Genomic DNA, 15,539 nt, shown 5'->3' with positions numbered 1-15,539 from the left:
CCACGTGTATCGACAGAAGGCGAGAAGAGAAAATTTACATACTTAAGTACTAATAGTTCGCGAAAATAATAATTTTCGTGAACTATTATTACTTAAGTATGTAAAAATTTATTACATTTCCTGTTGTACGAGGGTTTTACCCAATTCTCGAACCGTGTCAGAGTGAATCCGTGCTATAAAAGTACCGTGTTATACGGGGGATGGTATCAATTCTCAAACCGTGTTAGAGCGAATCCGTGCTATAGAAGTGCCGTGTTATACGGGGGTTACCTGTATATAATTATATATACAGTACCTAATTTATATATAATTAATATATAATTATATGTACAGTACCTAATTTATATATAATTTATATAATACTGTCCAGACGATAGAAATCTCTACGGACGGCGGGAAAGTAGTTCGGCTGCCCGATGACATTTGAGGTAATTATAGGGGGTTTTTTACTGTTTTTTATGGATACCGGTCACAATTTTTTCATAGTTTTATAGGAATCGTAATTATAGGAACTGTAATTATGGGGGGGGTCGACTGTATAACCATGTAAATAAGGTATGTATGCGGCATATGGCAAGAGGAATGGGACAAACAGCTTAATAATAATCTATCCACTACAAAACCAGATTTAATAAAATAGACAGCTAGGCAATGGAAAATGTGGAGAGAAGAAATTACAATTGTCCATCTAAGAAGTAATCACACACGACTCACAATGTAACTATCTAATAATGGGATATCCAACCAGTATGGTCAACTTGTCATATTTCACTTAGTCTGACACATTACTAACTTTTCCTCAATACAAAACAGCCTGACAAGACTCTTCAACAACAAATACTCGCAGATGACAAAGCTTCGTAGACTATATTAGATGACAATGGACAAATTCAACTTATTTTGGTGTATCTGCAAGCAATAAACTTATTTGCAGAAGACTAAGATGACAGAACAGAAGGATTTATGGCTTATTAAAAGACCCAAAAGGGCATATAGATACATAACTGGCTACACTTGGTAATCTTTTGCCTATCAAGACCCCCAAAACCAACTGACCAACAAAAAACAAAATGAACATAAGGCTCTGCACATAGGAGAATGAGGATTTAACAGATGTAACATTTGCTGTTTTTACCAGGTTTAAAAAGAAGGTAAAAAATGCTAAATTAATTCAGAAAATCAATTTTTTTCAGAGCATTTCCATTTTTTTAGAGGAGAACAACTGCTGGGAAGTGCTTGAGAACAAATACATTCGAACAAATATCTCTTCATTTGTAAATTATCTTGCCAAAATTATTGGGCTATGTGACTACTCAAATTAAATAGTAAATAATTACATATAGACAGTGGTGATATTCAGCGGGTTCGCACAGGTTCGGCCGAACCTGTTGTTAACATTTTCAAAGTTTTCCGAACCCGTTGTTAAACACACGTAACATTTCTCAGCGGTTTTGTTTCTTTTAAAAAATATACGTATTATACTCTGTAACACTACTAAACTAGAGCCTTATACCCCGTTCGCCATGTTCCACTTGTCGCCGTTCGCATATAACCTCCATCGACCGTTTCAATCTCGACTGAAACGAGATTTAATCGCGATCGACTCAAGAGAGTTCTTGAAACTAGATCCAATCATACGAGGGATCAGAGCCGGCCCTACCATAGTGCGAACGGAGCAGCCGCTCCAGGCGCTAAGCCCTAGAGGGCGCCTTAGTGGTAAAGAAAATTAAAGGGTATAAATTAGGGGCAACTAAGGGGGCGCCATAATAGGATTTCGCTCCATCCTAAAACTTGCCTCGGGCCGGCACTGCGAGGGATCCCACAATCCCACGCGCGCGAGAAAATACAAGATGGCTGCGGAACACGTGTCCGGCTATCGACAGCGAAATAAAAAAGATATTGTATTTCGAGAAACAATGACATCTGTCTCTTATTATAATAATACCTAATGATAAAATAAACGATTTAAAAAGTTTTTTCTTGAGAAAAAGTCATAGGGAAAGCAATTAACTCCTTGGGACTCTAGCAATTTTTGATATTAATGTAATTAAACATAAAAAATACTTAAAACTGAAAAAACGAAAGAAATGCGTTAATTTTGAAGAAAAAGCTTCAGATTTTATTTTCCTTTGTCTCGTCTTTCTGTGAAATCTTACGCTGATGAGTCATTGTTTAAACAGCTGGATGACCTTGAACACAGCTGGAGTCCGATTTTCCGGGACATTCTCATAGAAGTCTCGGGAGGCGATAGGTTTATAGTAGGGTGAATACTAGTTGGCCGTATATTTTTAAATATTTTTAAAAAATTAAAATTTTTATTGCGATTTCCGACCCCCCCGACTTAATTAAACTTATATATAATAAAATCTATTAATTAAAAAAATTTAGAAACTATCGGAGGTCGTTTTTGACATCAGAAACTAGCTTTAAATAACTTTACCGAAGTAAAATCCGTGCGCTACAACTTTAGAACGATGAATGAAATTTGATATCAAACTCCCATTAAAAAACAATTAAAAAGCAATTAAGGGTGAATCGTGCGTCATTAAAGGTAAATTAAAATCGCGATAAAATTTTTTCGCGCGGGAAAAAATTTTTGAAAAAATTTGGAGACTTAAAAAAACATTCCAAAAAGCCAAAGAAAAAAAACTTTTAGGGGGACCAAACTCCTGAGTTTTATGTAGCGCTATGTAACTTGCCCGAGATATCTCGGGCTTGGGGTTAGGTTAAGGAAAAAGTTTGTTAGCGAACCCTTTGTTAAATATTTCGAATATCACCACTGCATATAGACATGGCTTTACTTCCTACCTCTAGTTGAATTGGTTAGTAATCATAGTCCTATTGTTTGACACTATGACCTTGAACAAACATCTTTCCCTACATATTAATGCCTTTTCTAGATAAAGCAAGAAAGGATTCAGTAAATAAAAATGTTATAATTATAAGGCTGTAGAATGGCAGGGTATCTGCTATCTAATACAAAGAAGTCAAGGCACTAATCATTCTAATTTTGCACGCGAAAAAATAAATGTAGTACTGCACTATTATTTGGATCTTATGTTTATCAGTCCATCTTTTAAAATGATTATAGGGCTTTTCCAAAAACCTTGGATTTTTTATCTAGTGTCTATTGCATCAATGCACAATACTTTGCTTATTATTCTGTATAGAGTCATAATGCTCCTTAAGATGCTGCCACAGTATATTGATCCTACGTGGTGAAAATCCACTTCTCCTTTATTAAGCTTGATCATATATATGTTACTGTAAATGCTCGAACTATGGTAAATCCTAAGATCTTCCAGTAAAACCTAAGATTTACCAAATCTTTGTGGTAAAAGTCTGAAATGTTCTGCGATCATCGCTAATTTCGAACTTTTACCAGCATTTACTTGGTATATTTTAGGTTTTACTGTAGAGACATGGTAAACGTTGAAAAAATAGTACCCACATTCCGCACTGCACCACGTCGCCGCTTTCGCTCGCCTCATTCCATCGTTTGACACGTTAGAACACGCACGTTAAGTCTAATTTTGTTTGAGATCTCGTTGTCTAAAAGTTATTTATGAATCAAGATGAGTATGAAACGGAGATTTTACGAAATAATGGACGGGCTCGTTGCAAGCAAGAAAGACAATAACTTTTATCTTAATAGGAACAAATACGCAAAGTGTTTGGAGGAAGTAAAAGCTGCAAAGAACATGAAAAAGAAACAAGCTGTTCATTACGGGTGTATAAAGCGTTACGACATTTTGACTGTAGGTGGCGAAGAAAAACTAATTGCACCTATGAAGGAGGAGGATGGAGAAATAAGATATTACATTTGTTACGAGGACTTGTTCAATATTCTCAAAGAAACACATGTTGCTGTTGGCCATGGTGGAAGGACACGGATACTTAAGGAATGTAACTGCAAGTATAAAAATGTAACAGTTGAGGCTACTATGACATATTTGAAGCTATGCCAACCTTGCTAAAAGAAACAGAAGACTTTGAAAAAGGGCATTGTCATCAGACCTATACTTCACAGTGAAATGAACTCACGCTGTCAGGTTGATCTAATAGATCTACAAACTACTCCAGATGGAAATTATAAATTTATTTTAGTTTACCAAGACCATCTTACCAAATTTGTGATCCTTCATGCGATTCAAACTAAATGCGCCATAGAAGTTGCATGCCATCTTTTGTTAAAGAAGAATGTTATCACCACCCTTACTTACAATTATAACTCTTTTAATGCAAAGAATCTTTTGTACTTCATTGAGAAGAAACTTTAATACACAGGCGAGAGATGTGTTTGTGAAAGGTCATATAGTGTTGGTAGCTGTGAGTCTGTATATAAAGTTTTACCATTATATTTAATTCTGTGTTTTTTTTTGTACTGAAGAAATTGTACTGAACAAACTACCACCTAAACAGAGGCCAGTTTTTCTATACAATGTCCAGGAGTTGTCACCCTTGACAGATCATTTACACTTTGTATTGCCATATCCATTAATTGACACCACCAAATATTTACTTTGTTGTTTTCCTCCCTCAGTATTTCAATTAAACAGTCCATTTATGGTCATATTTATTTCATTTGAAGCCTTGGTATGTGTTATATGCTTTTTATTGTTTACTATTAAATCATTTTTTAAATTAATTACATTTTTTTGGTAAATTCTATTATTTACCAGAAAAATGGGTACTGGTGTTAATTACTAGAAAAATATTTGATTTAGCAATGATTCATTCATTCTATTCATTTAGAAAAATTTATAAATGTTTGAATTTTGTTTAAATTTCTGGATATTTACAAATTTCTAGTTTTTTTAGTTAATGAAAGTACTTAAGAATGGAATGAATTTGGAGAAAATGTAGATGCTGCCGTTCCTCGTCTGGTCCACCAGTGGCCAATTGGATAAAATCACTGAACTTCAGTTAATTATGAGTTTGTGCCTAATCAATGGTCAAGTCAATGGAGTTTACCAAGGTTTTTCTTGTGTCTAATGCTTAAATAGAAACCAGCTTTTTAAAGTAATTTCTTCAATATTGCAATATGTAAATGTAAATTAAAAGGAGGTGATTTGCTTGGTGATTTGTTAGTTATGGCAATGCAACACTTGGGCAATCTCGTAAGTGGCATCCACTTAGGAGATTGCCCAAGGAGTGTCCTTCTGGAGTCTTTTAAGGACTACTGGCTCCTATTTAGGCATTAAAGATGTAGAGAAAACTCAGAAAACTGCACTTGTTCAGTTTGTCCTGTGAGGCACGAACCCACAACCAAACTATCAATGTTCAGGGAATGGAACTGCATGGCCACTGGTGGGCGAGGTGATTTGTCGATACTACATTATTGTTCAGAACAGAAAGCAGTCAAAATGGTTCAAAAATTGTACACATAATTAAGGAATGGTCACTGATGTAATTCAGATTCATCTTTACTGAAACAGAAGTCACAATGAGAAGCAGTATTCAATCACAACAAACTGGCTTGCTCCATTTGACAACCACATACCCAAGATATGAGATATCTAGGGTAACTACAAACTGACTCTTCAGAAATTTTTCATAAATAATATGACTTTGATGTCAGATCTTGTCTCTGACCACCTTACCATTGCCGCTGTTTGCAACATTGTGGCAATGGTAAGATAGTCGAGAATGAGTGAAGTGTACAGTTGATATGAAAAAAGGCATAAATTCAGTAATTAAATGGAATAAAAGTGTTGGTAATAGTGAAAGTTTAGTTTGTTTCTTGTCATTTGTTTGTCTTTTTGACTTGTATTTTTTTCAAAATTGGAAGTGGATTGAGTATTTTTTACTTGTTTTTAACTAAGAATAATTTTATTTTTAGTGGTTATTGAACAAAGACTCTTTTCATGTTTGTACGATGAAAAATGTTTAAAAAATTTCAGTTTAATTCGATCTGAGTAAGATTTTAGTCAATAAGATGGAAATAATATTTGGAATTTATATATTTTTATTTTATTAGGTGTCAAGAATGAAGACGAAATTGTCATCAAAAAGGAACCGGAGTGGGACGTTGATGCAAACACTGATCATTTGTCTTGTTTGCAATTTGTAATCGATAGCTCAAGTATTAAAGCCGAGCACAATAGTACCGCTATGGAGAATGATCTGCCTGTAAGTACATTCATTATTTTGTAGTAGTCTAGTTTTTTAAATTTATTCTCTTCTATAAAACGGTATTAATATAACTTTAATAATCAATGTGCTTAATAACTTTTAAAAGTTGTTTGAATGAAGAAATACTTATCAAATGTAATTAAAAATTGAATAGCATTTAGATGAGGAAATTAAAAATTATAATTAATTAGACACATTTTTGGCTGTTGTTCTGGTTCTTCGATACCCAAACAATAGCCAAAAATGTGGCTATTTTACTGCAGTAAGTGCCATGGATGAAATTGTGAATGATTTTGGAAGTACTCGTACATATGTGTACAACTCATAATCATCTCCTTACTGTGCCTGCACGTGCCAATGTATATCAATTGGTTTTTTTCAAAAATCAGAAAATACTACGTCGCTCTTGCTTTGTACACTGTTGGAGAGGTGCTGCCATTTTTTTGGTCTGTTGTCTTGTATTCTTGTGCATCAACGGCATTTCCAGTTGTAGTTAATATTGCCTCTGACTTGGAACTTTTGTTTGTCAGAATTACTACACTATTGCTTATTCTCCTAACTTTCAATGGCACTTTTCTGGTTTTCTATTGAATGTTCCTTGTATGATCAATTAAAATGGATATAAGATGGAGATTGGAATTTTTTTACATAATTAAACTGGTGTTCATAAAAATTCCACATTATTTTGTTAATGTTATAAACAAGTTAATTGAATGAAAAGATAGCAAGAAAAATATATCAATAGACTAAAATTAAGAGAAAGATTAAAAACTGTTTTAATAAATGATTGATTTTATATTGATTGAATGAAAGGAAGATAAACGCTGCACTTGAGAACACATGTCTAATTAACACATAGAAGCTCATATAGTATAGTGCTTGCTATAGTAACTGCTGAAACACTTGTGGCTGATCCATTAGCTGCCTTCAACTGATTCTTTTTCATTGAAATAATTTCTTCAGTGTGGAGGCACCTGACTGTGTTCGATTCCTAAAGGTCTATTTTCAATGTAAAAACACTGAAAATAGACCTTTAGGATGANATCATACGGTAAGGCATTTGAAGAAAATCTAGCATCGAGTTTTATAACTTTTTCGTTTTTTATGAGATTTTGCTTTAAAAATAACTTTTAAATTATTAATTTTAATAAATAAAATTGTGTGTGGCGCCATCTGTTAAGCGATTTTGTTATTAAAAACATTATAAGATGATAAAGTTAATTTCGAGGGTAATGATGAACTTTATAACAAAATCACCTTAATTTTAGATATTGTTTAACGTCTAAATAAGGACTAGTTTTCCATTTGTCCAAAGTCCTTTTGGACAAATGGAAAACTGGAAAGTTTTCCAAAGTCCTTTTGGGAAGAATTCCCTTGATAGTTTACTCACGTATGTCTTTGCTGTGACCCTTCAAACTAAGGGGTTGGGTTTGGTTTTGTGGGTAGAATTATTGTGCCGAAATTCGAATAGAAATAATTGTAGCCTGTATTAAATTTCATTTATAAATCTTCAAAATTTTATTTAACACTGTAAACTTCCAAAACGAGTTGGGTCTTTGAATCTCCAGATATGTAAATGTTTTTTCAGTGCTAATGTGAGTAAGCAGGGGACCACTGGGATGATCCCTAATGACCACTTAATCTGCACGGGTTAGAAACACCCGCTGTCGGTTGTCGGATGGCTTAGGAGGGCAAAAATTAGTGAGGAGGGGTCGTGACGATGTGTCCAGATAACTACACGGGTAGAACAATACTAACACATTTAATAAACAAATAAGAGAATTTCTATATCAAAGGAAATAAACAAAATAAAAACACACGCATAAACAAAAAAAGGAATCTATTCTATATCTATGTTCTAACCTGAACTAAAGATCGTGAGAGACCTCTCTAGGAGGGACGTGTTGGAGAGAGAGAAAAAAAATACAGGCAAGGGTTTACTGTTGAGTCAACCGTTAAATATAGAAAAGTATTGACAGTAACGTGTCTTGAGCATATGTTTATAGACGTTACTTGCCAAAATATTTAAAAATGTAACTTAAAGTCGATAAAATCTTTTGTTTTTAAATAGCTAGCGTTTTATTATGAATTAACTATATTCATAGTCGATGATAATACAAATTTACAAAATTTCGGTTTATCATAGAAGTGTGATAAAAGAAACTAGTGTGAAACAAGAGCCGGTGGCGCAATGGTAGCGCGTCTGACTCCAGATCAGAAGGTTGCGTGTTCGAATCACGTCCGGCTCACTCTCTACTATTATTTTNTGTGTACATTTACAGTATATATATCATGTAATTTATGTAGTTTTATTGAATATAATTTTGTTATATAAAAATAAGAATGATAGTACAGTAGACCCCTATAAAACGAGTTCATATAATGTGGATTCGTATATAGCGGCGAAAAAATTGCGACTGTATTCATATAAAGATGCTAAAAGAGACTCATAAAATGTCATGTCTGACTCGTGTTGCGACAGGATTGGTCAAATAGCAGATATTGCACAAACCATTCAGTTTAGACGAGCAGCAGACCTACTAAAAATAATTTATTATTTAATGGCCATAAAAATTATATTTATATTAATGATGTCTCCAAAGTTCAGCAAATTTTTTGCAGAAAAATAATTTATCAGGAAACACATGTGTTCTCGTTCAATGTGCCGCTCCACGACGAAAACAAGCTTAATCAATGGTGTGTTTGAATGGTGCACACTTGGTAAGTAATCCTACAATTTTTTGTTTATAGCATAGTTTATATGGATTATTCGTAAGAAATTATACGTGTTTTGGAAATGTTGAGTCAAATTAGTCTAGAATTGATTAATTTTATAGAAGAAAACATTTCAAACAGCTGTAGTTTGTAAAGTGCATACATGCCGGGCTGTGATTGGCTCGTCTATTTAAGGACTCGTAGAACGTGAATTTCATAAAAAGTGGAACGTATCTACCGCGTTATAGGGAGGTCTACTGTACTATAGAAAATTTCATTCTGAACTTTGCTGATCTGCTTTTTTCTGACAGCAGCTGTTCTTACTTCAGAATACATTACTATACTATATAAATAGTTAGTATTGATACTTTGCTTTTGTAATACAGGCTTATATTATTATAATTTTAAAACTTTTACAGTTGTTATATTACATATAATAATCAACATTATTAGTGATATTTATAATTACATTTTAAATAGTTTAATAATGGCTTCTCACTTGAATGATTACGAGTTATATTTGGATGCTCTTCAGAATGACATCTATAATTCTAGTGAAGAGGACAATGTTCATCATTTAATACCCTAGCTTCTCATTCTGTATGAATGCATTGCCAGTTGTACTACCTGGACTTGACTTCCATTCAATGTATCACACGCAGACATATTTAATTTTAGATATGACCATTCTCGGTTAATTGCCGTGTTGACTGGGGACAACTTCAGTGCCACGGCCTATAATTGCCCACTATGGCACTCTGTCGGCCATCGCTTCACCTTATCATAGTGTAAATATACATATGAACATCTCATCAATTCTCATCCTGTGTTAGTTAGTGACAATGATATGGATGACAAAGAATATAGTTAATATTACAGTAGAGCCTCGGTTAACCGACCGTCCTAGTCGGCAAATTTCAAATGTCTGCTAGTGATGTGGCGCTACAATATTTGGCTTTGTCTTGGCTACTTTAATATTACTTTTATGTGTTTTAGCTTGCAACACTGGATTGACCATGAAAGGGAGCCAGTATTTAAACGAGGCTTAATTTTCTAATTTTTAACGATACAATAGCAATGATTATTATTTTTACAAAAAATTTGATACGTCTAACATGGAGGAAAATTCAACGCAAAGTAGGTTAATAGCGATATACTAATATACTAATTACATGGATATAATAATATACTACAGTAATAATGGATAATTTCATACTTTTTGGTTATCCGACCAACCCCAGTCCCCAATTGAGTCGGATAATCGAAGATCTACTGTATCATTTATTGTAATTATCCTTTCTGTTACAAATTTTAAACCTTTGATTTTCAATCAAACAGAGAAATGACGAGTTTTTATCATGGGTGTTAGAGATATCACCGGAGGTTAGGGCAATGACTAAAAAACAAGGATATCTTTATGTTCAGTGGAAAACGTGCAATGTTTATGATTTTTTCCCTGTATGACAGTGCTACAAATGTCTTGCTTTTGGACATTTGGCGGCAAGTTGCCCATCATTGAAGAAAGTTTGTAGCCATTGTGATGATGATCATTTGTTTAAGACATGTACAAAGAAAAGTGAAAAGCCTAAATGTGCTAATTGTTTGAGGAGTGGCCTAGATAAACATGAACATAACACACTGGATAAGGAGTGTTCACTCTACATTAAAGCAAAAGCCTTATATATTAAGACAGCTGACTTCTTACCTTAATGATTGTGGAATCCTTTACAGGGCACAAATTGTTTAATTCATAGTGCTATCTCTGCTTCTTAGCACAACAACTGATACAACCGGATCATTGCTTCTCTATATACATTTGTGTTTGCTGACTGTAAGAAATATGTAAGCTTCATCATCTTCCTCTGTTTTTTGATTTAAAGTGTTGGAATTGATGCAATTACTAGCTGTGTGGACTTTTTTTTTTTACTTGTACGCATATTATATATCGACTCATGGGATTCTCAAATCTTTGTATTACAAATTTTCTGCATGGGATAAATGCTGTTTAACACTTATTGTCAGAATTATTGTATTTACTGCGACCTTCTTTTGTGAAAATATTCTTGCAGATAAGTAATCTGTTATATGCTGCAGCAATCTGCTGCATATTCTGTTTGGGTCTTTTATTGTCATTGTGTTTTTTTTTATTTTTTTTTTCACATTGCTTTGTTCATTAGTGCATACTGTAACTCTGTGGAACTATGTAATGGATATGATCCTGTAATGCTCACTGCGGGGCAGAACTTTGTACCTTGTTTTAAATGCACAATTAAACTAATGAATGAATAATAATGAATGAATGTATGTCATTGACCACATGTTGAGGCCGATAGTGCAAGAAAACATCAGAAATGTATGTTTGCCCAAAGATAATGATATTCAACATGCTCGAATGCTGAGTTATATCTGAAGAATAAGGAATGTAGTCCACACAAACAGTAGATACATTCTTATATAACAGCATACACCACTCTGGTCTTACACATTTCGAATTAACAGGCATCAGCTCCATTCTGAAAGCGTTAAACCATTGATCAATATATGTATTGTACATATTGAATATATGTAGTATTAATAGTTATAACACAGCTTAAATATTGCTATAATAGTTAATTTTATCATTTATTGTAATCTTCCTTTGTGTTACAAATTTTAACAATTCTATCTTCCTTTATAAAGCAATTGTTATAATACTTTAATACAATTTTTTTCCAAAATAGTTGAAAAATGGAGAAAAGACGATACATAAAAATAACAGCACATATTTTCAAGACGACTACATTTATGAAGATTTCAAACACGAAATAAAAAGAAAATTTGATGACGAACCCGACTGTATGAATAAAGGTATGTCGAAATAACAAAGAGAAAGTATTTTATTTGTAGCAGATTTTTATACAAATAGTGTCAAAAAGTTCTTGGAAATAAACAGTAATATAATAATTCAATTTTTAAGTAATGCCTAATGATTTGCCAAATTATTGAGCTAAGTTAATATTTAGATATAAAAAATTTCTGTAAGATTATTAAATTAGTCTTAATATAGCCTGGTGATTCAGAAGATTGTTTGGTATTTATGGAAATTTTTATTTTTGAAATTGGGACTGGCCATTGACGATGTCCATATTGTAAGGGAGGGAGGGGATTACAACAAGTTGGACCAAGCCAGACAAGGGGGAGGGGTTGAGGTTTAGTGCACATCAATTTATTACATTAAATTTTATGCAGTTTATGCATTTTATTTTATTTATTTCAACCATTTTGATCTGCAGTTTTAATTGCAGACCAGAATCTAAAGAACCCTGAAAAATAAGCACAAGACTGGAAATATTGTCTGAGCAAAAATGACTTTCAATTTAAACATTCAGAAAACTGAATATTTAGAATGTGGCACACAGACAAATAGAAAAATCCTAATATATTACTAAGAAATTACAAAAACTACAAAATTCAAATACTTAAGCTCCCTTATCTCATCCGATGACAAAATGCAACACCAGACGTTCGTGCATGAATCAGTGCAGCCTGAATGAAATGGAGAGAGGTAACTGGAGCGCTTTGTGATAAAAAGATGCCAATTCATCTTAAGGCGAAAAATTTATAAGTTAGTTGTGCAACCAGTAGCAATGTATGGGTCAGAATGCTGAAATGTCACATAGAAGCACAAACAGGCACTACATGTCATAGAAATGAGAATGTTAAGATCATTATTGGGTCTTATGTGCTTTCATCACATAATGAATAACAACTTCAGAAAACAAATATGAACAGTTACAGACAAGATGCAAGAAACTTAATTATGCTGGTATTGTTATGTTATGTGCAGTGATGACAACTCAATGGCAAAAAGTATCCTCTGTTATGACCCAGAGAAAATTAGACCTCATGGATGCCCAAAAAACTGGTGACTTGTCCAAATCACAGAAGATAGGGAAACAATGAGAATTTCACCAAATGATGCACTAGATCAGGTAAAATGGAGGAATGCATGTGTGGTATCTCTTGTAGACCAAAATCCACTGAGTGTATGAAGAAAGTAATATGATAGGGACTCAATAATTTATCAAATCCATGTGCACATAAACGACAAAAGAAAAGAGTTATTTAATCTGATACAATATGTGTTGATTGCCTTCAATATATATAACATAAGAGCCGGGTAGTACAATTAACACAATTCATTTCATGCTACACAACTAATTTGCATTCTATCTAGATAAAAGTATTTACATGTTTATACATATACATACACCTACTTCTCCTCTTTGCAGCATTAGCCCTAGAGAACTCACAATGACATGTTAACTACAAATAGAATGGATACACATGCATACTAATTCAAAACTAATATTGCTGATATCTCAGTAATTGGACACAGATTGTCCCCAGTCGAGTAGAATTTATGTTTTCCATGATGGCAATCACCACAAACGTCCTCTTGAAAGTTCCTGCTAATACCTCACCTTTTGTCCTTCCAGAACAGTCCAAGGAAAAATTATGAGAGCACACAAGGTGAAAGTTCCTTTATTTATACTTTCTGCCATCTGAAAGTAAGTCTTTGAAAATTTAAGTCTGCATGTGACACTCCCCTTGACCAATCAGAGAGTTCCAAATGTTGCAACTCAGAAAAGGTGACACCAGGGCAAAGAGGAGGGGATACCATGATATACTGTACAAGTTTAAAATGCAATACATAATAGCAGAACATTAATTACAAATTAAAAAGAACAATGATAAACAAAAAAATATATTCAAAATATAGTCACACAGCACTAGACATGTAAACAATGGGCCCTGCACCAATGAGGGTTAAATGCTAGAAAAGAGGACGATTATATTTATTTCCAAAGTTCCTATATGTTTGGTTTTTACTTATGGTACCTGGCATTCATAAAGTGATAAAGGTTTTAAGGGGAGTTGAGTTTTGTTGGACATGCTAAGAGGAGAAGGCGTTATGGAAACTGAGACAAGAGAGGGGAAGGAGGGGGAATAAAAATTTCATAAAAATGCAGATCTAATTTATGGACAGTCCCAAAGGAGATTTAAACAACTTTTTCAAAGTATTACTCTTGAGCAACAACACACATGCTAGAGCTCATACTGTATGTCATCTCGAAGCACCTCTAGAAACTGTGAGGGTCATAAAATCGCGTCTAATTTTCGACTAATTACAAAACTCGTCAGTAGGAAAGTTTCGAAGATCGAATCGGGTCAAGAGGGTGTGTTGGTGACAAAACCCAGGCAGAAAGAAAACTTTCTTACTTATTTTAAAACAAATGCGAATCAACGATAAACGACAGGCGGGAACATCAAGAGAGAAAGCTTTGTCCAGATGCTCACGAACAAGTGTCGGTTCGAAACAATCAAGAAGAGGGGGTTTAATGACCAAAGCCTGAACGCATTAGGGGGAAAATGACCACAAGAACATCTGGTGGACCGTTTAGGTTCAAAGATGTCAGAGAGAAGGGCCATAATGGATTAAAATACGAGCACAGACTTTAAAAGCTCCGTTATCACCTCTCTGACCTTTCCTGACCTGGATCGGTCTCAAGTTTTGCCTAGAAACAAAAGAATGACCAGTCGGGGTAAGGGAGAGGGTGAACGGGACCAATCAAAAGGGTGATATTCGGGGAAAATCTTATAAAAACCCCCAAATATCAAGGACAAACAGTCGATTCTCCTCTGGACAAGTGCTGAGAAGATTCCAGGACCTCCATCCACAGGCCAGTCGCACCCGCCCAAGCTTCTCTGTCTGCTAAAAAGTGTGTGTGTGTGAATCAGAACATCAACCATCACCCGTTTACCGGTATCCTACCTCCGAATCTGTGGACTCTTCTTCTAGGAAGCCCCTAGCTACCACCAACATCACACCTCATCCGACATCTAACATTCTTAGTTTATTGTTCTTCCATTATGTAAGTTAGCTTTATGTCAAAAATAAACAGTTTTTGTAAGACACTTGTTATCTTTGTCTCCTACCGCCACCACCCACATACGATTTGTCCCTAGGTTTTTCTGACACGCAATTAACTTATTGGCCCTAAAAGTCGGCAACTTTACAAAACTATTTCCTCCACTTGGCGTGAGGTAGCTTTTTCTACTCCACATAAGTACTTACATATTTGTACACATCAATTATTTTTTTCTGACTTATTATGTGCCTCATTCAACATGTTTAATATGCCAGTGTTTTGTTCCTGTGGTGTTCCTGAAGTTACATTCTGTTGCTAAACTCCACTCACAACAAGCAATAACGAATTCCATTATGTATCATTCTGCTGCCTGTATGTGCATGCATTTGCAGTAACAAGAATGGGTAGAAATAACTCTGAANTTAAATTTCATTTTTATTTTGATATTTTAAAAAGAAGTTCACTTTTAATTAACTGAAAATTTGAATTTGATTTATTTCTTTCATTTCAGGAAATAAAAAAACAAGAAAGAAGTGGTTTAATCGTGACAGGCACGGGAAAAATTATATAAGAATTAGTAACTTAAATCCAAAATATATTATTAAATTGAGGTTAGCCAGAAATCTCGTTTTGAAAAGGCATTTATTCATTTCGTCGAGAAAGCAGCTGGAGTGTCATATTTGCAAGAAGACGTTTTCATATCATATACTATACGCCAATCATCTGTTTGTACATTCCAATAGAAGAACTTACCATTGTAAAGTCTGTAAAAAACAG

The 15,539-nt window shown here is 34.1% G+C and overlaps 1 protein-coding gene and 1 non-coding gene across 11 annotated transcripts in view; both read left to right on the top strand.

The window, feature by feature from the left end:
* LOC111630327 (zinc finger protein 540-like) overlaps window positions 1-15,539 on the top strand; it is a 90,900-nt gene that overhangs the window by 24,862 nt on the left and 50,499 nt on the right. For all 10 annotated transcript variants that reach the window (XM_023374420.1, XM_023374414.1, XM_023374417.1 and 7 more), the window contains one exon: window positions 5,981-6,132. In XM_023374420.1, coding sequence (XP_023230188.1) covers window positions 5,981-6,132 — 152 coding nt within the window. The remainder of the gene's footprint in view (window positions 1-5,980; window positions 6,133-15,539) is intronic.
* On the top strand, window positions 8,313-8,384 carry Trnaw-cca. The gene has a single exon. It is a non-coding gene; the product is annotated as a tRNA-Trp (tRNA).

This window comes from Centruroides sculpturatus, unplaced genomic scaffold, assembly GCF_000671375.1.
Source record: "Centruroides sculpturatus isolate CEXI.00-Female unplaced genomic scaffold, Cexi_2.0 scaffold622, whole genome shotgun sequence".
In the NCBI taxonomy this organism is placed as follows: Eukaryota; Metazoa; Arthropoda; class Arachnida; order Scorpiones; family Buthidae; genus Centruroides; species Centruroides sculpturatus.
This window is presented reverse-complemented; position numbering and strand designations above follow the sequence as displayed.